Source organism: Strigops habroptila, chromosome W (assembly GCF_004027225.2).
Source record: "Strigops habroptila isolate Jane chromosome W, bStrHab1.2.pri, whole genome shotgun sequence".
NCBI lineage: Eukaryota > Metazoa > Chordata > Aves > Psittaciformes > Psittacidae > Strigops > Strigops habroptila.
This window is the reverse complement of record NC_044301.2, coordinates 36,856,089-36,877,898: the sequence shown is the minus strand read 5'-3', so window position 1 is coordinate 36,877,898 and position 21,810 is coordinate 36,856,089. Positions and strand designations below refer to the sequence as shown.

The window sequence follows — 21,810 nt, the reverse complement described above, 5'->3', positions numbered from 1 at the left end:
GCTAAAACATTCCATTATATACCTCCCAAAGTATAGAGGTGATGACCATGCTGGGAACGCATGCCAGCACGGTTTCATGATCAATGAGTCTATTGTATAGCAAGTCATTACCATGCAGTACAGTGAAACAATAACCTTAGCCCAGGCCCCCCAGCTGATAAACACTAAAACAGCAAATACTGGCTGTAAGTAAGGTATGACATGCTGAAACTCTGAGATCAAGTGCAAGAACTCTGAGAGCATATAAATCAACATTGTGATGAGTGACTATTAATCCAAAACAATGAATGCTTATCACAAATATGATTAGACACACTCTGGTCAGATCTGTCGTTATCTCAACCCTTCGTGCCCCACATTGGGCACCAAAAAGGACTGTTGTGGTTTAAGCCCAGCTGGTAACTCAGAACCATGCAGCCGCTCGCTCACTTCCCCCCTTCTTCCTCCCCCCGCTCCCGGAGGGATGGGGAGGAGAATCAAAAGAATGTAACTCCCACGGGTTGAGATAAGAACAGTCCAGTAAATAAGGTATAATACCAAACTACTACTACCACCACCAATAATAATAATTGTAAGGAAAATAACAAGGGGAGAGAATACTATTTCTCACCACCAGCTGAGCGATACCCAGCCTGATCCGAGCAGCGATCTGGATCTTCCGGGTAACTCCCTCTTTTATGTAGTGGGCATGACATGCTGTGGTATGGAATACCCCTTTGGCTAGTTTGGGTCAGGTGTCCTGTCTCTGCTTCCTCCTGGCTTCCCCTCCTCCCTAGCAGAGCATGAGACTGAGAAAGTCCTCCATCGGAGTAAACATTACTTAGCAACAACTAAAAAAATCGGTGTTATCAGCATTGTTCCCAGGCTGAAAGTCAAAAACACAGCACTGCACCAGCTACTAAGCAGGAGAAAAATGACTGCTACTGCTGAACCCAGGACATACTGTCATGTGGGATTCCAGCACCTCACTTCAGTTGTGAAGAACTACTCTCTTAAAACAGGGAGCAGCAGCTTCTTCCCTAGTCTCTGTGATAAAACTGCATGTAACTTTTTAAGAACCAGAATGTGCATGTATACTGCAGTCAGTCTGGCTTAGATAAGTCTGTGGTGACAAAACACAGAAGATCTTTCATTTTTCTAGTAGAATCTATGAGAAATGGATTCCTTCTAAATTGAAGCCATGTAGCAATCTGAAAGAGTGAAATATTTATGTTACTATTTCTACTAATTTATATTTCAGCTTAAGGCATTTCTAAGAGGTGCTGGCTGGTGAAGAATATATAAAAAGAGAACGAAAGCAGCCATCACTGTTCAACTGCAAAAAAGAATTATTACAAAATCTTAAACTAGATGTCATTAGCAAATTTGCCATTTTGGAGATGTAGGCATATTTTCAGTGCAGTTAGTTATATTGCATCCTAGCAAGTTACTACGTTTCTTTAAAGAGTGGTAGCTGTATTAATTGTCACACTGTGAAACAGCTAGGAATTTTATCTTAAATTAGAAGAGAATTCATGTTGCCACTTAAGTTAACTGACCAGAAGTAAGAGCAGAATATAGCAGTTAATTACACCAATTTCCAAATTATGCTATAGACTACGGCTTAATCCTCAACACAGACAGAGAAGGGCTGTGGAAGTCTCCAGGGATATTACAGTAATCAATTCCATTATTAAAGCCATTTTTAGAGGAGACTAAAGGGTCTAGTACACAAACACCTGAAATAGGGATCTTTAGCTAGTTGCTTCTCAACAACGTAAGCAGCAGCTAAAATATACATAGGGTTTAAGTGTTCACATTCAGGACTGAAAGCAAGGAGTGCCTGGTATCGAGAGGAAAACAGAATTAGTACTACTCCTCTGTGACCCAATAATAATCTGTGCTACACAGGCACAGATAGAATTTGAAGAAGCTTAAAAGGAAGGCATAAAGGAAAAAAAGAATACCTAATGAAATCATCTATATTCATTGAATGGGTTCGTTTTTCAGAGTAACCTGTATTTTCTAGGACTGTCTGTATTTTCTCTGCAATATTGACGTTTTCAGGTATTTCCTGTCAATGAAAAATAGGATATAAATTAATTTTCTATTCATAGCACAGAGAAAGGTTCATTTAAATATTTTTTCCTGCTTTTAGAATGGTTCTTGTTTCAAGTAGAAAAATCAGGGTTTTTTTTTTTTTTTTTGTTTGGATTATTGTATTCTTCTATTCTTATATCTGAATTTTTATACCTCAGCTCATTCACTATAAATGAATTCCAACAGTATTGCTAAGCATACACAGAAAGTTTTCTCATTAGATTCATACTAGATTAGTAGAAGTCCTTGAGACATGTACAGTCAATATATTAGTAACATACTCAGCTTTCAGCTCTTTCGCAGTGATTTAGTGACCCTTTTAGATTTTTCTTTAAGAGGCAAGTTCCTTCTCCCTCAAACTCTCTCGGAAAAACTTTAACATGTTAAAGCAGCTTTTCAATGTTAATTTTTTACTCTTATAGAAGTCAGTATGTAGGACACAATACACAGAAATAGAATTTAATATATTAGAAAGGAACTTACTATATTATGTAAGGAACAATGAATTTGGCAATTATGATCCAGTAACTGCTCTACAGCACTTGACCTAAAAGAAATGCAAGTTTAGAATAGAAATTGAGCTTTAACTAGGTTTCTTGACTTGATTCATTGTTAATCTTTACTATAAAAAACTGTAACATCTACACAGAGCTGTTCTTTTCTAAAAGAAAAAACTTGTGACCTCGGTATAAATCCTCCATCATGGTTTATCCCAGACTGTGCTGGTGTGCATGTAACACTGCTATGCATTTGCACCCAAGAAATGGTTAACTGAATGGGCTTTCAAACTCTGAAAAGATTTCCTTTAATAGAAGTTACTTACTTAAATGCTGCAGAGAGTGTCTTGGTTTTCCTAACAAAGGCTATTCTTACCAGACCTTCCCACTCCTGAAATTAAAAATGTCAGAATTTACAGAGAGGAACATACAGCTACTACAAACAAGTCACTACTGACAACTTCAGAACAAGAATATTGAACACAGAAAAATTTTTCTGAAAAATATCTTTCTAAACAATACAAACCCAGTCCTGATTTGGACAAAGCAATACAAATATGGAGGAGAAAATTCTTCACCCACAAAAACCTCTGAATTGTTCTTGAAAACCTTGAAATTGTTCTCATGTGCTGAGAAGAAATGTAATTGAAGACAATCTGGGTAACCTTGGGGAAGGCTGAAATGGTCCTGAAGATCAAAGCATTTTCATAGAATCATAGAATGGTTTGGGTTGGAAAGGACCTTAAGATCATCTAGTTCCAACCTCCCTGCCATGGGCAGGGACACCTAGGGACACTAGACCAGGTTGCTCATGCCCTGTCCAACCTGGTCTTGAACACTTCCAGGCATGGAGCATTCAGCATAATTTTAAGAATACTATCCTGTATGCACTCATCTGAAGATAAGCCTTCTCATAGATACCCCTTTGATCATAACCAACAAAGTCATCAGCCCGAAGAGTCTCTGGGAGATACAAACCACCATGAAAGGGACATTATTACTATATTACTATAACTCTCCAACTGACATGGAGACGGCACCTCAGTCTTGTCAGAAATACTGTAAATAAAGCTGGACCCGAAGTGATGGTGGCATGTTCAGGTAACGTCCTAATGCAAGCCTGATCAACAGAGGAGTAAGTATTTTGGAATTATGTAAATGTCAGTGAATAGCTGGTACTTAATAGTAAAAGCAGCACATGGAACTGAGTAATAAGTGAAAAGTGAAATTAAGTATTACAACTAGTATGTTACATTGTCGTAGATGCTCACTTGGAAGTTGACAGATGGTGGTGGGTTCTTTGGCTCTATTCTGACAACACTGGATTCCACTTTGGGAGGAGGCCTGAAATTGTTCTTTCCAACCTGTTAGTCAGGAGAAGTCAGGCAGCTGTATGAATAAGCAGCAATTCCTCACATTCCTAGAACCATTCCTCTGTCTTTGATAGCTCTGTTAGCTAATGTAGAATGACGTACCTTCACCAGATGGTCCACTCGAGCTAGTAACTGAGTATTAATAGAGAGTCTGCAGTATAGTTTAGTTCCTGGTTTGGCAACCAACCAAAGTGCAAATTCCCTTTGAAACATAAGTATTGCACACCTGAGAATAACAGAAATGAGAAAATGAATTATAAGTAATCAACTTCTACATCAAAACCCAACTAACACACTTGGAAAGCACAGTATTTGCCTCAGCGCTTAGAAACAATACAAGTTTGCCATAAACAAACTCTGCCTTAATTAGTGCAGAGTGCGTTAAAAAAAAAAAAAACCACAACAAAAAAAACCCCCACAAAACTTTTTAAAGACATCTGCATCTCCTTAAAGACAGAAAAGAATTTGATTCTGTATACTGCTAAGCGGATCAGGATCAAAGAGGAGGTTAGTCTCAAGAGTTTTGTGCCTGAGTGTAACTAATCATTTTGAATAATTATATGATGAGTCCTTCAAATCCAAACTCTCCAAGCTCCAAAACCTGACCAGTAATATCACTAACATCAGCGCTTCAGGGAGAGAATTCAAGAACTGATGTGCACTGAACAACACACAGAAGTACCTGAGCAGTTACATTTTTAGACCAGGCAATAGAAGTGTCTTAGCTTAGATCCTACCCTTTCCACTCGTCCTTTCTCAGAAAAGAAGACATCTGAAGTGCTACAATGCCCTACTTATCCTGGAGTAACAATTAGTTATGTTACTAGTGTCAAGAAGTCCAACTCCAGTTTTTGTCAGTTGGACACTCACTGACGCCAAGACTAAGATTTCCCCTCATACTCAATACATTGCTATAAACTAATTTCCAGGCATTGGCAGGTTTCATATTATAGAAAATTTTGGGTGTGGCCCCGATCCATCAAACTGATATTTTAGGAACTAAAAAAATTTGATTTGGGAATATTTTTAAAGCTATTTTATTTTCTATCAGGTAATACAGAGCTCTATTCTTCCACATACCTGAAAAAAGGTCTATGAAGCAGCAACTTGAAAACAAAAGGTGAAGAAATCTGAGGAAAGAGTAATAGTGTTAGTATAATTTCTGGGCAACTATCATTTAAAAAGAAAAAAGTTTTGCCATGTTGTTTAGCCATACCTGGTAAGGCAAGTTAGCCACGCATGCATCAAAGAACGGCAAGTCTGTTTTCAAGACATCTCCAACCCTGATTTCTAGTTTGTTTGCCAGACACCTGGGGAAAATATGATGTGATTATCCTCAGAGAAGCATGTTGCCAAAGTTTTTGCTAACACAGCTCCACTGCTTTAAGAGCTCACTATTTCCACTTTTGATACTCAGGTGCCCTGGACTCTCTTCTGAAGTTCACCAACAAGTCTAGGGTCAATTTCACAAATAACAACCTGAAAACAAAGTATATCATTGCAACTTTATACAACTTCTCCTGGCTGGGATTAAAATTTTAATGGTAAAAAACCTCTGTATCTATTGCTACAGGTTTAAATAATCCTTAAAAATTCCCTATTAGTCTATGCACCTTCCTCCTTCCCCAAAAACATGCAAGCCTTACCACATTAATGGGTAACAGCAATATAGTTTGATAAAACCATACAAGATTTACACAAACTAAAAAAAAAATTGGAATTATGCAAATGTTAAGAAAAATATTCATAGAATAATTCTACTTATTTGAATCAAGCATGTGAAAATCCTTCTGCTTGCCACAGTCTAAGCCACAATGTGGTTGGAGCTTGGGAAGGTGTGTGTGTGGTGAATTCACACTTACTTTTTTAACTTTCTCTAACATCTTTACTGTCAGGTTACCAGTTCCTGGGCCCATTTCCAGAATGACATCTGTATGTCGTCGTAGGGCAGCCTAAGAACAAATGGCATTTCAGTTATTTTTCTAGAACTGATTTCAAGCAATCTTTTAATTTTAAAATGAAAGGTATGTGCAGCTCAGTAAAAAGCTAAAATAAGCTAGCAGAGGAGCGTGAACATAATTAAGAAAGTGATAAGAGGGAAAAGGTGAGAACAAGAATGTCCCAATTCTAATTTATGAGAGATCTTTCGCAAAGTATAGAAAAATAAAAATAACCAGCCACGTCAGAAAAAAAGCAGCATGGAAAAGCAGTAACTGCAGCACAGAAAGTAGGTGCCTTCACAGCCCGGGAAGGCCGGAGTCAGGGAAGCGGGCAGTGCTCAGGACATGCTCCCCCAGGGAACGCTCGACCGGCTCTGCCCGGCGCTCCCTCAGCGCCCAGCCCCGCTCCCGCTCCCGGCCGCGCTGCTCCCCGCCCCGCCAGCCACCTTCTCGATGATGCTGTTGACGATGAGGGGGTTCTTCAGGATGTGCTGTCTGGCGCCGGTGTTGAAGAGGATGCCTAGGGCAGAGAGTGGCGTCACACCCGCTGCGAGCGCGGGCACACGGCGAGGAGTGCCTCAGCACTCGCGCTTCTCTCAGCTCACACCGCGCTCCCCCGGGCCCGATCAGAACACCGAGGCCTCACCCCAGCAGGGCTCACCCCCAGCCCGCACTCACCGGAGGCGCAGGCCTCCCGGCGCTCCTGCCGCAGCTGCTTTCCCGCCCGCACCCTGAACACGTGCCGCGCGGCACTACGACTCCCGACCAGCACCACGCCGGGCCGCAGCATCACGGGGCACAGCTGCGGCGGCATGGCGGGCTCCTGGTGGTGGAGCGCCGTGCTCCCAGGAAGAGCGGGAGGGGGTCTGCGGCAGCAACACCCACGCGGAGGCACCGGTTCAGCGGCCGGGCGGCACATCACGTCAGAGTCCCTCCACTCGGGAGGAGGCTCTGCGGGAGCGGTTGCTAGGCCGAGCTCCGCTGCTGGGAATGGGTGCAGCCCTGACGTCATGCGGAGTGACAGTGCACTTGTTCAGTGTCCGGTATCCCCAAACCGCACAGACCCGAGGTACTGAGCATCACACACCCGGTTTAGCGTCAAACGCTGTGCCGACACGGACATGGAACCATAGCATCAACTAGTCTGGAAAAGACCTTTAAGATAATCAAGTCTAACCATTAACCCAGGACTGCCAAGTCCGCCACTAAACCATATCACTAAGGGCCTTATCTACACGGTTTGTGAACACTTCCAGAGATGGTGATTCCACCACTGCCCTGAGCAGCCTGTTCCAATGCCTGATCACCCTCTTTGTGAAGAATTTTTTCCTAATATCCAGTCTAAATCTCCCCTGGTGCAGCTTGAGGCCATTACCTCTTCTCTTATCGCTTGTTACTTGGGAGACCGACCCCACCTCACTACAACCTCCTTTCAGGTAGTTGTAGAGAGTGATAAGGTCCCCCCTGATCCATCTCTTCTCCAGACTGAACACTCCCAGTTCCCCCAGCCGCTCATCACACTTGTGCTCCAGACCCTTCATAAGCTTCGCTGTCCTTCTCTGGCCCCGCTCCAGCACCTCAATGTCTCTCTTGTAATGAGGGGCCCAGAACCGAACACAGGATTCGAGGTGCACGGCCCATGTCTGCACGGTCCCTCGGCACCCTCCGACCACCGTTGCCCCTGTCCGGAACGGCTACAGACACACCAGAGAAGCACGGCCACAAGTTTCCGGTTCGCCGCCATGGTTAGGTCCGCCATTACGCCACTCGGAACCCAATCCCCGCCCCTCGGTGTCGCCTCCCGGTGGGCCTGGAACACGTGCTCCCTCACGGGGAAACCGTGACGTCAGGTGGCGAGACTCCGCCCTCTGGAGTGGTTGGCGCATGTGGTGCACATGCTCCCCCCCACCTCCCGCCATCAGCGAGGGTGTTGCAAGTAGAGCTGGCCACTAGTTGCTGGGAACTGTTGTCACTGGGGCGCGCCGCGGCAGCGGCAGCAGCAGCGGCGGCAGCAGCAGCAGCAGCAGCTGGTCCTGGCTCGTGGTGCAAGCTTCGTAAGTGGCAGCAGCCCCGTGTGCCAGGCCCGGTTTGGCCCGGCGGCAGCCAGCAGCGGTGAGTAGCTCTCGGGGAGCGCCGCCCCCCGGGGCCCTCCCGCCACCGTGACCCAGCGGGTGGCTGGGAGCTGCCGGTACGGCGTGGTGGGCGGTGCGGAGCCCGTCGGTGCTGGGCCCCGGTGGGCGCCGTGCTGGCAGGCGGGAGGGAGAGTAGGCTGGGGGGAGGATGGGGGGGTGGGGTGCGGAAAGCGGCGGCAGCAAGGTAAGGCAGTTCCGGAGAGGGATCCCCAGAGCTGGGGCGCAGCGGGCGGCGCTGCTCCCCGTCTCCTGTGTGCCCTGCAGTGCTGCCTCCTGGCTGTCCGAATGACCAGCAGCACGGCTGAACCCAGGCTACCTGTCTGTCTTCTATGCTGGCTTCTGTGCCTCACCTGGTTTTGCGCGTTGCACTGTATGGCAGCGGACAAGTGCTTTCTCGGAGTCGGAGAGAACTGTTACCTAATTTCAAGGACGTGTTTCCGGGTTCTCTCCTTGAAACGATTTTCAGTCAGGGTAAAATTGACGAGAAGGCATCAGAAGAGCATGAGGCATTAAGCTGTGTGGTTTGTTTGACAGAACTTCCTTTTTGTAGGAAAGGGCAAGTACTGGCCTTTATTAAAGGTAGTTATTTTCTTCCTCCAGGTTGGAGAACAACGGTTGAAGTTTCACTGTAAAGCAGATTTTTCCCTAAATCAAAGGCAGTAGTGGTGAGTTGTTCCTCCAGTTTGTTACCTTAGAAGACACATGTAAAATGTAAGAATGCGGTGCTGATACTCCTTACAGATACTGCTTCTATATACTTTGTGCCCCATGTCTCATATAATACTGCTTTCTTTGAAGTCCAGAAAAAGTGAATTGTGGGGGCATTTACTGATGAAATGTTTGCTTCCCTATCCCTGGCAGTGTTCAAGGCTGGGTTGGATGGGGCTTTGAGCAACCTGTCTGGTGGAAGGTGTCCCTGCCCATGGCAGGGGGGTTAGAACTAGATGATTCCTCCCAACCCTAACCATTTTATGTTTCTATGAAATCGGTTGTTTTGTTCCCTTGCAGATGTATGGCAGTCCTTGATTTGTTTTCATAACTGACATGATTTTAAAATTTAGATGTATTTAAGTGTTATCAGATACCTGGATACTCTTTTGCCTGTATCAAAGAGATTAACTACTCAGGAAAAACATTAAACCAGCATGGCAAAATGTTTGATAAGAGACTTGGAATATTGTCCTGGGTTCAGCTATAGCAGTCATTTTTCTCCTGCTTAGTAGCTGGTGCAGTGCTGTGTTTTTTAACTTTCAGCCTGGGAACAACGCTGATAACACCGATGTTTTTAGTTGTTGCTAAGTAATGTTTATTCCAACCAAGGACTTTCTCAGTCTCATGCTTTGCCAGGGAGGAGGGGAAGCCGGGAGGAAGCAGAGACAGGACACCTGACCCAAACTAGCCAAAGGGGTATTCCATACCACAGCACGTCATGCCCAGTATATAAACTGGGGGGAGTTACCCGGAAGGCCCAGATCACCGCTCGGGTCGGGCTGGGTATCGGTCGGCGGGTGGTGAGCAATTGTATCCTCTCCCCTTGTTATTTCACTAATCGTTATTATCATTGGTGGTAGCAGTAGTGGTTTTGTGTTATACCTTAGTTGCGGGACTGCTCTTATCTCAACCCGTGGGAGTTACATTCTTCCCATTCTCCTCCCCATCCCTCCGGGAGCGGGGGGAGGAAGAAGGGGGGGGAGTGAGCGAGCGGCTGTGTGGTTCTGAGTTACCGGCTGAGCTCAAACCACGACAGTTCTTTTTTGGTGCCCAACGTGGGGCACGAAAGGTTGAGATAACGACAGATCTGACCAGAGTGTGTTTAATCATATTTGTGATAAGCATTCATTGTTACTACTCGTCACAATGGTGATTATTTGGCTCTCAGACGTGTTGCGCTTGATCTCAGAATTTCAGCATGTTGTACCTTACTTACAGCCACTATTTGCTGTTTTAGCGTTTATCGGCTGGGGGGCCTGGGCTAAGGTTCTTGTTTCACTGTACTTCATGGTAATGACTTGTAATACAATAGACTCATTGATCATGAAACTGGTCTGGTTTGTGCTTCCAGCGTGGCCATCACCACTATACATTGGGAGGTATATAATGAAATATTTTAGCAATTGCATATCTTTTTTTTTCTCCTTGGGGGGTAAACTTACGAAGGAAGCATTCTCTTTCACCCCCCGTTCCCCCACCAGCCTATTTGCAACAGCAGTTGAGAGTTCTGAAGGTTTTAGATGGCCTTTGAGTACCCTTGAAACCTGCCTGCTGATTGTGCTGGGGATCAGCATGTTGGCAAACATACGGAGTGTGTTTTACCCACGGCCATCCCGTCGTAGGAACATCCTATTTCGTTTAATGTCAAAAATTCAGCAGTATCAGGTTCGAATCTGGTCTAGGGTTAGACGACGATATAGGAGGACCACCAGGAGATTTTCCCTGAGGCTGGACAGTTATGAGTGGCAGGGTGTGTGGGATAGTATGGGCAAGTACCTAGGCCAGTGGGCCCCTCCAGTGCTTTGGAACTTCACAACTGAACAAGTGCAACATCCGGAAAAACTAGTAAAACACTTAAACGAGGTGTGCTGTCGTCCTGGTTATACCAGAGAGGGACAAATTTTGGCAACGTGCTGGGGCTTGGCCTATGCCTACAGAGCCCTGCTCAACACTATCCAGCACCTTCAAAGGGAAAAAAATGTCTCTGGATCTGATGGCAAAGCAACAGACAACGCAGCTATGCCAACTACAAGCACAGCAGCTACTCAGACCCTGACCACCACAGTCAACACAGCTACTCCAAGTACAGCAGCTACATCAACCCCAGTGACAAGCACAACAGCTACTCAAACCCTGACCACAACAGACAACGCAACTACTCCAACTTCAAATACAGCAGTTACACCAACCCCAGTGACAAGCACAACAGCTACTCAAACCCCGACAGCAACAGACAATGTGGCTACTCCAAGCACCGCAGCCACACCAACCCCAGTGACAAGCACAGTAGCTACTCAAACCCCGACAGCAACAGATAATGCAGCTGTTGGTGTTACTCAACTCCCAAGCACAACAGCTGCACCAACCCCAGCAATAGACATTGCAACCACTCCAATCCTAGTGGCAGGCACTGCAGCCACTCCAACCACAGTGACAAACACTGCAGCTAAACCAAATGTCCAGTTTGTGACAATGTCTGTTGCCCCTGTAAGCAAAAGCAGACGAAAGGCACAAAGAGCAACCCGCGAAGCGAAGAAAGATGAAGACCCAGTGCCATTACTATATGCAACAGCACCTGAACAAGAGTTACTACTACGTGGGTCAGAGGAAGAGGAAGAAGAAGAAGAGGTCACTTCTCGACCCCGGACCTCAACCGAACTACGGAATATGCGAAAAGATTTCACCCGTCTTCCAGGGGAGCACATTGTCACCTGGTTGCTCCGGTGCTGGGACAATGGGGCCAACGGTCATGAACTAGAAGGTAGGGAAGCCAAGCAGCTGGGATCACTTGCTAAGGAAGGAGGATCCTTCTGTTGTGGGGTTGCTGAAGGTCGAAGAACAACAAGTGCCAATTGCGACCACAACAGTGCACCGGCGGCAATATCGCACCAACCGAGACTCCTTGATTCCCATCCATAAGCTGATCCGCAGACTGGAGAGCCAAGGAGTGATCAGCAGGACCCGCTCACCCTTTAATAGCCCCATATGGCCAGTGCAAAAGTCTAATGGAGAGTGGAGATTAACAGTAGACTATCGTGGCCTGAACGAAGTCACACCACCATTGAGTGCTGCCGTACCGGACATGCTAGAACTTCAGGATGAACTGGAGTCAAAGGCAGCCAAGTGGTATGCCACAATTGACATTGCCAATGCATTTTTCTCAATCCCTTTGGCAGCAGAATGCAGGCTACAGTTTGCTTTCACTTGGAGGGGCGTCCAGTACACTTGGAACCGACTGCCCCAGGGGTGGAAACACAGCCCTACCATCTGCCATGGATTGATCCAGACTGCACTGGAACAGGGGCAAGCTCCAGAACACCTGCAATACATTGATGACATCATCGTGTGGGGTGATACAGCGGAAGAAGTTTTTGAGAAAGGGAGGAAAATAATCCAAATCCTGCTGAAGGCCGGTTTTGCCATAAAACGGAATAAGGTCAAGGGACCTGCACAGGAGATTCAATTTTTGGGAATAAAATGGCAAGATGGACGCCGCCAGATCCCCACAGACGTGATCAACAAGATAATAGCAATGTCTCCACCAACTAACAAGAAAGAAACACAAGCTTTCTTAGGTGTTGTGGGGTTCTGGAGAATGCACATCCCAAATTACAGTCTGATTGTAAGCCCTCTCTACCACGTGACCCGGAAGAAGAATGATTTCAAATGGGGCCCTGAGCAACAACAAGCCTTTGAACAAATTAAACGAGAAATAGTTCATGCAGTAGCCCTTGGACCAGTCCGGGCCGGGCCAGATGTGAAAAATGTGCTCTATACCGCAGCTGGGGAGAATGGTCCTACCTGGAGCCTCTGGCAGAAAGCTCCAGGGGAGACTCGAGGTCGACCCCTTGGCTTTTGGAGTCAGGGATATAAAGGATCCGAGGCCAGCTACACTCCCACTGAAAAAGAGATACTGGCAGCCTATGAAGGGGTTCGAGCTGCCTCAGAAGTGATTGGAACTGAAGCGCAGCTCCTCCTGGCACCCCGGTTCCCTGTGCTGGGCTGGATGTTCAAAGGCAGGGTCTCCTCCACACATCATGCAACTGATGCTACATGGAGTAAGTGGGCCGCACTAATTACACAACGAGCTCGAATAGGAAATCCCAGTCGTCCAGGAATTCTAGAAGTCATCATGGACTGGCCAGAGGGCAAAGATTTTGGGATGTCACCAGAAGAGGAGGTGACGCGTGCTGAAGAGGCCCCACCATATAATGAACTGTCAGAGAGTGAAAAGCAATATGCCTTGTTTACTGATGGGTCCTGCCGTATTGTGGGAAAGCATCGGAGATGGAAGGCAGCTTGTGGAGTCCCCTGCGACAAGTTGCAGAAACTGCTGAGGGAGAGGGTGAATCGAGTCAGTTTGCAGAGGTGAAAGCCATCCAGCTGGCCTTGGACATTGCTGAACGAGAAAAATGGCCGGTACTTTATCTCTATACTGACTCATGGATGGTGGCAAATGCCCTGTGGGGGTGGTTGCAGCAATGGAAGCAGAGCAACTGGCAACGCAGAAGTAAACCCATCTGGGCTGCTGCATTGTGGCAAGATATCGCTGCTCGGGTGCAGAACCTGGTGGTGAAGGTACGCCACGTAGATGCTCATGTACCCAAGAGTCTGGCCACTGAGGAACACCAGAATAACCAGCAAGTGGATAAAGCTGCTAAGATTAAAGTGGCTCAGATGGACTTGGATTGGCAACATAAGGGTGAATTATTTTTAGCCCGGTGGGCCCATGACACCTCAGGCCATCAAGGCAGAGATGCAACATATAGATGGGCTCGTGATCGAGGGGTGGACTTAACGATGGACACTATTGCCCAGGTTATTCACGAATGTGAAACATGTGCTGCAATTAAGCAAGCCAAGCGGTTAAAGCCTCTCTGGTATGGAGGACGATGGCTGAAGTACAAATATGGGGAGGCCTGGCAGATTGACTATATCACACTCCCACCAACCCGCCAGGGCAAGCGCTATGTGCTTACCATGGTGGAAGCAACCACTGGCTGGCTGGAAACATACGCTGTGTCCCATGCCACTGCCCGGAACACTATCCTGGGCCTTGAGAAACAAGTCTTGTGGCGACACGGCACCCCAGAGAGAATTGAGTCAGACAATGGGACTCATTTCCGGAACAACCTCATAGACACTTGGGCCAAAGAGCATGGCATTGAGTGGGTATACCACATCCCCTACCATGCACCAGCCTCTGGGAAAATCGAACGGTACAATGGGCTGTTAAAAACTACACTGAGAGCAATGGGTGGTGGGACTTTCAAACACTGGGATACACATTTACCAAAAGCCACCTGGTTGGTCAACAGTAGGGGATCTGCCAACAGGGCTGGCCCAGCCCAATCAGAACTTTTACGTACTGTAGAGGGGGATAAAGTTCCTGTGGTGCACATAAAGAATTTGTTGGGGAAGACAGTCTGGGTTATTCCTGCTTCAGGTAAAGGCAAACCCACTCGTGGGGTTGCTTTTGCTCAGGGACCTGGATATACTTGGTGGGTAATGCGGGAAGATGGGGAAGTCCGATGTGTACCTCAAGGGGATTTGATTTTGGGGGAAAACAGCCAATGAACTCAATTGTACGCTGTTGCCTGCTCTATAACACTTTTATAGCCCACCAGCTAGATATCTTCAGGTCGCCAGCCATTGACCCTGACTTCCCTCCGATCATCACCTCAACAAAGAATGAATTTTGAGGAAACCAGACGAGCTCAGCAGTGACCAGATGAGTTTGGCGGTATCATCAGCAGGCAACAACCCAACACTATGTACCGTCCCTCCTGCCCTGAAAGACTATTACAAGAGATGGAGCCTGACATCATGGACTGGATGAGTTCAGCAATTTTACAGGGATTGGTCCATGGACTAGGGAACGATATCTTTCTCTGTGTGTGGGTGTGGGTGTATATATATGTGTATATATGGGACAGGGGTGATGGTGTGCTGAGAGATGTGGGATCTGAGCATGACGTGAATGGTATGGAATAAGGGGTGGATACTGTCCTGGGTTCAGCTATAGCAGTCATTTTTCTCCTGCTTAGTAGCTGGTGCAGTGCTGTGTTTTTTAACTTTCAGCCTGGGAACAACGCTGATAACACCGATGTTTTTAGTTGTTGCTAAGTAATGTTTATTCCAACCAAGGACTTTCTCAGTCTCATGCTTTGCCAGGGAGGAGGGGAAGCCGGGAGGAAGCAGAGACAGGACACCTGACCCAAACTAGCCAAAGGGGTATTCCATACCACAGCACGTCATGCCCAGTATATAAACCGGGGGGAGTTACCCGGAAGGCCCAGATCACTGCTCGGGTCGGGCTGGGTATCGGTCGGCGGGTGGTGAGCAATTGTATCCTCTCCCCTTGTTATTTCACTAATCGTTATTATCATTGGTGGTAGCAGTAGTGGTTTTGTGTTATACCTTAGTTGCGGGACTGCTCTTATCTCAACCCGTGGGAGTTACATTCTTCCCATTCTCCTCCCCATCCCTCCGGGAGCGGGGGGAGGAAGAAGCGGGGGGAGTGAGCGAGCGGCTGTGTGGTTCTGAGTTACCGGCTGGGCTCAAACCACGACAAATATTCTCAGAAGTAAACTGTGTATGCAGATACTTCCTTAGAAAGGGAATTGAAGAACAAAGAATAGAATAGAAGTGAGTCTTGGATTTTTGCCAGTGAAAGGAGATGAAGGAATACAGGAGTGAGAGTGCAGGACATTGGATTGCTAACAGCAAGGAACTGGTATTCATACTTGTGGTTTCTGAAGATGCCATCTCATTGTGCTGAGGGGTGATAATTTGATGTGGTGTTTATCTTCTAGGTGTAACTAAGTTTTTTGGCTTTTTTTCTGTCAACTGAGACTTGAGTTGTTGTTTCAGGTCTGTGCATATTTGCAGCTGACGGTATTGTACATTTTTTTTAAGGAAGGATTTTCTTTTGATTCCTCTCCCACGTGACGTGCTGCTTAGTTATGATGGGTATGAACCATAGGAAAACAGCAGGAAGCAAGCAGTGTTCCTGAGATTGCTCAGTGTTTATTGTGAAGACACAGTCCAAGGTTGATAAGTAAAGATGGGAAATGCTAACCTTACCCAGTGATCAAACTTGGAAGCTCTGGCTGTTGTGACTCAAAGTGCAGACTCTGCCTTCCGTCTAAGAAAATGTTGCTTATAAGATTGACAGACTTTACCAGCTTTTCTATACATGCCTTATGGCTGTGAAGGTACCCGAGAGATGGCAGCTACTTAATACTTGCCTCCTCTGTTTCATCTCTAGGACAGTCTTGTAGAACTTGTTCAACAGTGAGTTGAGCTCTACAAGCACTCAACAGACTGTAGAGAAAATCCTCGTCCCTGTGATGTAACCAATCTGTCGTGCAACCTGTGTCCCTCTGCCTTTGCTGTGCAACAGCAAAGTGTGATTTGTAAGAGGTGAAAATTGTCTTTATCCCACAATATTATAGCCAGTATTTATTGGCCTTTGCTGTTCTGTGGGGTCTGAGAGCATCTGTATGTCCTCTGCATGAGTTGTGATCTGAAGAAGCCCTGATGCATCTGTTAGGAGGAAAAAAAGAAAAAAACAAAAAGGGGGGGGGGGAGGGTGATGTTGAAAGGAGGGTAGTGGGGCAGGTCACAACAAATTAAGGTTTGAGAGATCTGTTTAAATTCCTAAAGTACAGCTGTATTCTATCTGCAGGAATTGATTTCACAAAGGCATCTGTACATGGCAGTAACTAAAACTGTGTTTTGGGAGGATCCCATTAGCAGAAGGTATAAACTGATGCCCTCATTGAGTCAGTCATCTTTAAGAGTGTATGCAGAGGGTAAGTTCCCAATAGAAATACTGTTGGTAAGAAGGGAAACTTCAGGAGAGATTTTGCAGAGTTGAATTTGCCTGTTAAAACCTGAGCCTGTAATGGTTTTGACACTGTTGGAAGTCCCATGTTCCTCCTTCCTGTAGTCGCTTCTGGTGTCTGTGGAACGGTGGGCTCAGATGGCTTGACTTTTTGGCTTGGTGTTTTTTTTAGTGTTTTTTGTGTTTTTTCTTTTTCTTTTTTTTTTTTTTTTGGTTGTTTTATGGCTCTGTCATAATATGAAAGTTTACTCTAAGTTCGCTTGACATTTTGATAAGACAAAGAAACAAAAGATTGATAAACAGGATTAGATCCCAGGAACTTGTAGTAGTTTTGCTTTTAGGAATTAGTTTTGCTTGAATGTTCTCTAGCTGACAGGCATGCTGAGGCCGTTTTGAAGGTATGCTGTTGCTTTGTTTTTCTGTATCTGAGTCTGGTAATTGATTGTTTTTATTAAAAAAAAAAAATTGCTTTTTTCCTTCTAGTGGTAAGCACTGTAATATAAAGTCCCGTATCTCTCAACAGTTGTCACAGTGTTTATTATAATTGCAGTTTGATGAACACCTTAAGCAGGCATAAGGCAGCACTGTTGCAGTGTATCCGTTGCATACTGAAGAAGCCACTTGTGTCTGTTCTGCCTGCTTTTTTTATGCCTAGCACATTTACCTCTCTAGCAGTGCAGTGTGGAAATGACTGGGAAGCAGGGTCATAGTAGTAGGGGACTCTACTTTGAAAGGCACAGAGGCACCCATCTGCCAGCCTGATCCAGTCTCGAGGGAGGTGTGTTGCCTGCCAGGGGCTCGGGTCAGGGCTGTTGCTGAGAGGCTGCCTGGTCTAGTAAGTCCTGCTGACTATTACCCCCTTCTAGTGGTCCATGTGGGTGCTAGAGATATAGATAGCAGTAGCCTGGAGAACATTAAGAAGGATTACAGAGCCCTGGGAGAGGTGGTTAGGGGCTCTGGAGCTCAGATGATAGTTTTTTCATCGCTTCTCCAGGACAAAGGGGAGGAACTTAAAAAAGCTAGGCACGTTTGGCAGGTTAATAAATGGTTAGAATGGTGGTGCCGTAGTCAGGGGTTTGGCTATTTAGAACATGGGGCTCCATTTGGGAGGCCAGATCTACTGGAGGCTGGTGGAGCTGGTCTGACAAAGAAGGGGAAGAGCTGTTTTGGTAGGAGGCTTGCCAGGCTGGTCAGGAAAGCTTTAAACTAGATGTGTTGGGGGAGGGGAGTATTGATCCATCCCAACACTCCTGGTCAGTTGCCAGCACCTGTAATAAGTGCTTGGAGCAATGTAGAGATGTTCCAGCTGCCCCAGCCATTGAGTCGGCTGCATTTGGAGCTCGGCTAAGGTGCCTCTATACAAACGCCCATAGTATGGGGAACAAACAAGAGGAATTAGAGATGTGTGCAAGGCTACGGGAATATGATGTCATTGGTATCACAGAAACATGGTGGGATGGCTCCTATGACTGGAGTGTCGGAATGGAAGGTTACAGGCTCTTTAGAAAAGACAGGCCAGGCAGACAGGGAGGGGGAGTTGCTATCTATGTCAGTGATAGGCTAGAGAGTATGGAACTCTGTCTGGGGACGGGTGATGAGGTACCAGAGTGTTTGTGGGTCAGGATCAAAGGGAAAACAGCAATGGGGGACATTATGGTGGGGATCTATTACAGGCTGCCTGATCAAGAGGACTCTGTGGATGAAGCGCTCTACAGACAGATAGGAGCAGCCTCACGCTCGCAGGCCCTGGTCCTCATGGGGGACTTCAACCATCCTGACATCTGTTGGAGGAACAGTATGGCCCGGCACAAGCAATCCAGGAGGTTCCTCGATCGTGTGGAAGACAACTTCCTCTTGCAAGCAATAGAGGAGCCGACGAGGAGAGGTGCCATGCTTGACGTCGTGCTCACCAACAGGGAGGGACGGGTTGGAAATGTGACGCTCCAGGGCAGCCTTGGCTCTAGTGATCACGAGATGGTTGAGTTTGAGATCCTCAGGACAGTGAGAAGAGCATGCAGCAAGCTCACTGCCCTGGACTTCAAGAAAGCAGACTTTGGCCTCTTCAGGAACCTCCTTAGTAAGGTTTCATGGGATACAGTCCTAGAGGGCAGGGGGGCCGAAGACTGCTGGTCAATATTCAAGGATCACCTGCTACGTGCTCAAGAGTGTTGCATCCCGACTAGAAGAAAGTGCGGCAGGAGGGCCAGGAGACCTCCGTGGATGGACAAGGAGCTGCTGAGGAAACTTAGAGGGAAAAAAAGTCGCTTATAGAAGGTGGAAGCGAGGACAGGCGGCCTGGGAAGAATATAGGAGCATTGCCCGAGAAGCTAGGGACCAGGTTAGGAAAGCTAAGGCCCAGCTAGAATGAAGTTTGGCAAGGGATGTAAAAGATAACAGGAAAGGATTCTATAGATACGTAGCAAATAAAAGACAGACTAGGGACAACGTGGGCCCTCTCCGGAAGCTATCAGGAGAACTGGCTACCATGGATTTGGAGAAGGCTGAGGTTCTTAATGACTTTTTTGCCTCAGTCTTCACCAGCAAATGCTCTGACCACACCACCCAAGTCTTGGAAAGCAAATGCAGGGACTGTGAAAATGAAGACCTTAGGCCCACTGTAGGAGAGGATCAGGTTCGAGACCATCTTAAGAACCTGAATGTGCACAAGTCCATGGGACCTGATGAAATCCATCCACAGGTCCTGAAGGAGCTGGCGAATGAAGTTGCTAAACCACTGTCCATCATATTTGAAAAATCCTGGCAGTCAGGTGAAGTTCCCGATGACTGGAAGAAGGGTAATATAACCCCCATTTTCAAGAAGGGGAAGGTGGAAAACCCAGGGAACTACAGACCAGTCAGTCTCACCTCTGTGCCCGGCAAAATCTTGGAACAGTTTCTCCTGGAAAACATGCTAAGGCACATGAAAAACAACGAGGTGGTTGGTGACAGCCAACATGGCTTCACTAAGGGGAAATCCTGCCTGACCAATTTGGTGGCTGTGGAGAGTTTTATCGAACTCTGGATGGAAGAAAGAGGACATGATAAAATACAGCTGGTGAAGTTAGAAACAACTGGGTAAGAAAAACATATAAGGCAAGGACACTGTGTCCTTGACTAACGGGGGAGTTGGCTGAAGGCTGGAGAAGTGTTAAAAACAGGATCTGTATAACCACAAGAGTTTCAGGATCAAGGAGGTATGGGCGGGGATGACATTTAACTGTAAGCCAATGATGAGCTAGCTTTTGCACTATGTATGAGGCTTATTATCATATCTGTATAACCGCAGCCTGCTGATGAAATAAACGAGACTTGCTGATCATTCCCTGGATGGTCGTGTTGCAATTTCTCCTGCCGTCTCCGACAAATGGCGACCCCGACGTGATAATTGGCGACCACGGCGGAGCGGCGAGTGAGCTCGGGTCCTTTAGCAGCGAGGACGGCAACTAAGCACCGACAAGAGAAGAGAGCGGTGCCGTGCCCTGGGTGATCTCAGCGGAGAGCCTGGCCGATACGTGCTGCCGAGACCTTGTGGGGCTGCAACAGCGCTGACGAGTAACAAAGAGATGGAAAGGCAAGCAGCATATGATTTATTTACATGCTTTTTAAAAAAGCGGCAGATAAAAGGGATAGACCTTCAAAAGGAGCTCCCTGGGCTTTTAACCTATGGTTATGCGAAGGGTTGCTTTCAGAACCCACATACTGTTCATGAGCTAGAGGAATGGCGAAAATTTGGCGATAAGATATGGGAGGCCGTGTTAGATGATGATAAGACAGCGAAAAAGCTGGGAAAGTTGTGGAGGGTGGTGCATAATGAGTTATTGCAGCATCAGGTAGAAAAAAGGGCAGCCCATCAGGCCACGGCAGCTCAAGAGAAGAATAAGGGATATACCGGTTGGTCAGACTGCCCATTACCCCCTGCTGTGTCCACGGTTGTATTGCCGCCACCGGCTGGTGAAGGGTCTGAAGATCCTCTCCCTATGCCTTTCCCCAAACCCCCTTTTTCAATGGCTGTGGCGAATGTGCCAACTGCCCCCCCCGCTCCGTGTCCGGAGGAGCCACCACCACCATCTCCAATTAGCAATGAGCCTATCCCTGGGGCAGAAAGTGACCTAGCGGGGGCTATTGCAAAGGAGAGGAGGGAAGCGTGGGCGGCGTTGGCAAAAGAATGCCTAGAGCTTGGGGATGGGGAGGCAATGGAGACAGCAAAAGAGCTGGCTTGTCCGGTGGTTTTCACTCTGCTGGCGGGAGGTGGACTTCAGGCCACGATCAAAAAAAAAAAAAAAAAAAAAAGAAAAGAAAAAGAAAAAAAAACCCAGGAATTCCGTCCTATATGGGGATAAAACAGGGAAGAGATGAAACATTTGGCAGTTTTATTGATAAGATCGCTAGCGCCATCCAGCGAGCGGGGGTTCCAGATTATATGAAAGGCACGATGCTTAAGCAATGTGCTCTTCAAAACTGCAATGCCACCACCAGAAGTGTATTAAACACCATGGGCGCGGACTGGAGTATTGAAGAAGCTCTAGACCGCCTAGCCAGCATCCCGGTGGGGCCACAGGCAATGTTGGTAGAGGCGATAAAAGAATTAGGTCTAGGACTGAAGGAACAGGCACAGGCAAGTCAAAATCAGGTACTAGCTGCTCTTGCACCCCTACAAGCCTCTGCAATAAGTAATCCTAGAGCTCCACCTAGTGGCCGAATCAAATGCTATCGTTGTGGAGGCGCAGGACATATGCGTCGAGAATGTCAAGCCTCAGGACTGTGGTGCCAAAAATGCCGCTCGGACTCTCATAATACTACGGCGTGCCGGCGGCGGCCGGGAAACTCCAATGCCAGCGCGTCGCAACGCAGCAGCAGCCGCGCTCAGACACAAGTAGCTGCCGCCAACCAGCACTCAGCCACATCAACCTGCAACCTGCCACAGCAGGGAGCCTCGGCCTGGACGTGGCAGCCGCAGTAACAATGACGTTGATATCTTCTAAACCAGAGAAGGTTCCCACTGGGATCAGGGGACCAATCATAATTAATGAACGAGTGATGGGAGCATTGCTTTTGGGCCGTTCGTCAGCATCCATGATGGGACTATTTGTCTTACCAGGAGTTATTGACGCGGACTTCACGGGAGAGATTCAAGTTATGGTACACACCCCGTTTCCCCCAATACAAATCACAAAAGGACAAAGGATTGCCCAGTTAATCCCGCTTAAGCAAACAACGAGAGCTTTGTCC

General features: G+C 46.9%; 2 protein-coding genes across 2 annotated transcripts in view; both read right to left on the bottom strand.

Moving 5' to 3' along the window:
- LOC115619025 (SUN domain-containing protein 3-like) overlaps window positions 1–949 on the bottom strand; it is a 100,947-nt gene extending 99,998 nt beyond the window's left edge. Inside the window, 1 exon segment of the mRNA XM_030511043.1 lies at window positions 944–949. Coding sequence (XP_030366903.1) covers window positions 944–949 — 6 coding nt within the window.
- A 71-nt stretch (window positions 950–1,020) lies between these two features.
- On the bottom strand, window positions 1,021–5,279 carry LOC115619045 (probable dimethyladenosine transferase). Its single transcript, XM_030511060.1, has 8 exons — window positions 5,166–5,279; window positions 5,030–5,079; window positions 4,052–4,175; window positions 3,848–3,940; window positions 2,903–2,967; window positions 2,563–2,626; window positions 1,947–2,053; window positions 1,021–1,190 (listed from the first exon to the last, which is right to left on the bottom strand). Exons 3-8 carry the CDS (start codon window positions 4,160–4,162, stop codon window positions 1,148–1,150), a joined length of 483 nt encoding a protein of 160 aa, XP_030366920.1. The 5' UTR covers window positions 4,163–4,175; window positions 5,030–5,079; window positions 5,166–5,279; the 3' UTR covers window positions 1,021–1,147.
- Between the last annotated feature and the right edge of the window lie 16,531 nt (window positions 5,280–21,810).

Coding starts and splice junctions, on each gene's coding strand:
- LOC115619045 (XM_030511060.1), bottom strand. CDS start 4,162: ATGTTTCAAAGGGAATTTGCACTTTGGTTGGTTGCCAAACCAGGAACT. Junction 3,941..4,051: donor GAGTGGACCATCTGGTGAAG/GTACGTCATTCT, acceptor CCTGACTAACAG/GTTGGAAAGAACAATTTCAG. Junction 2,627..2,902: donor ACACTCTCTGCAGCATTTAA/GTAAGTAACTTC, acceptor CATTTCTTTTAG/GTCAAGTGCTGTAGAGCAGT.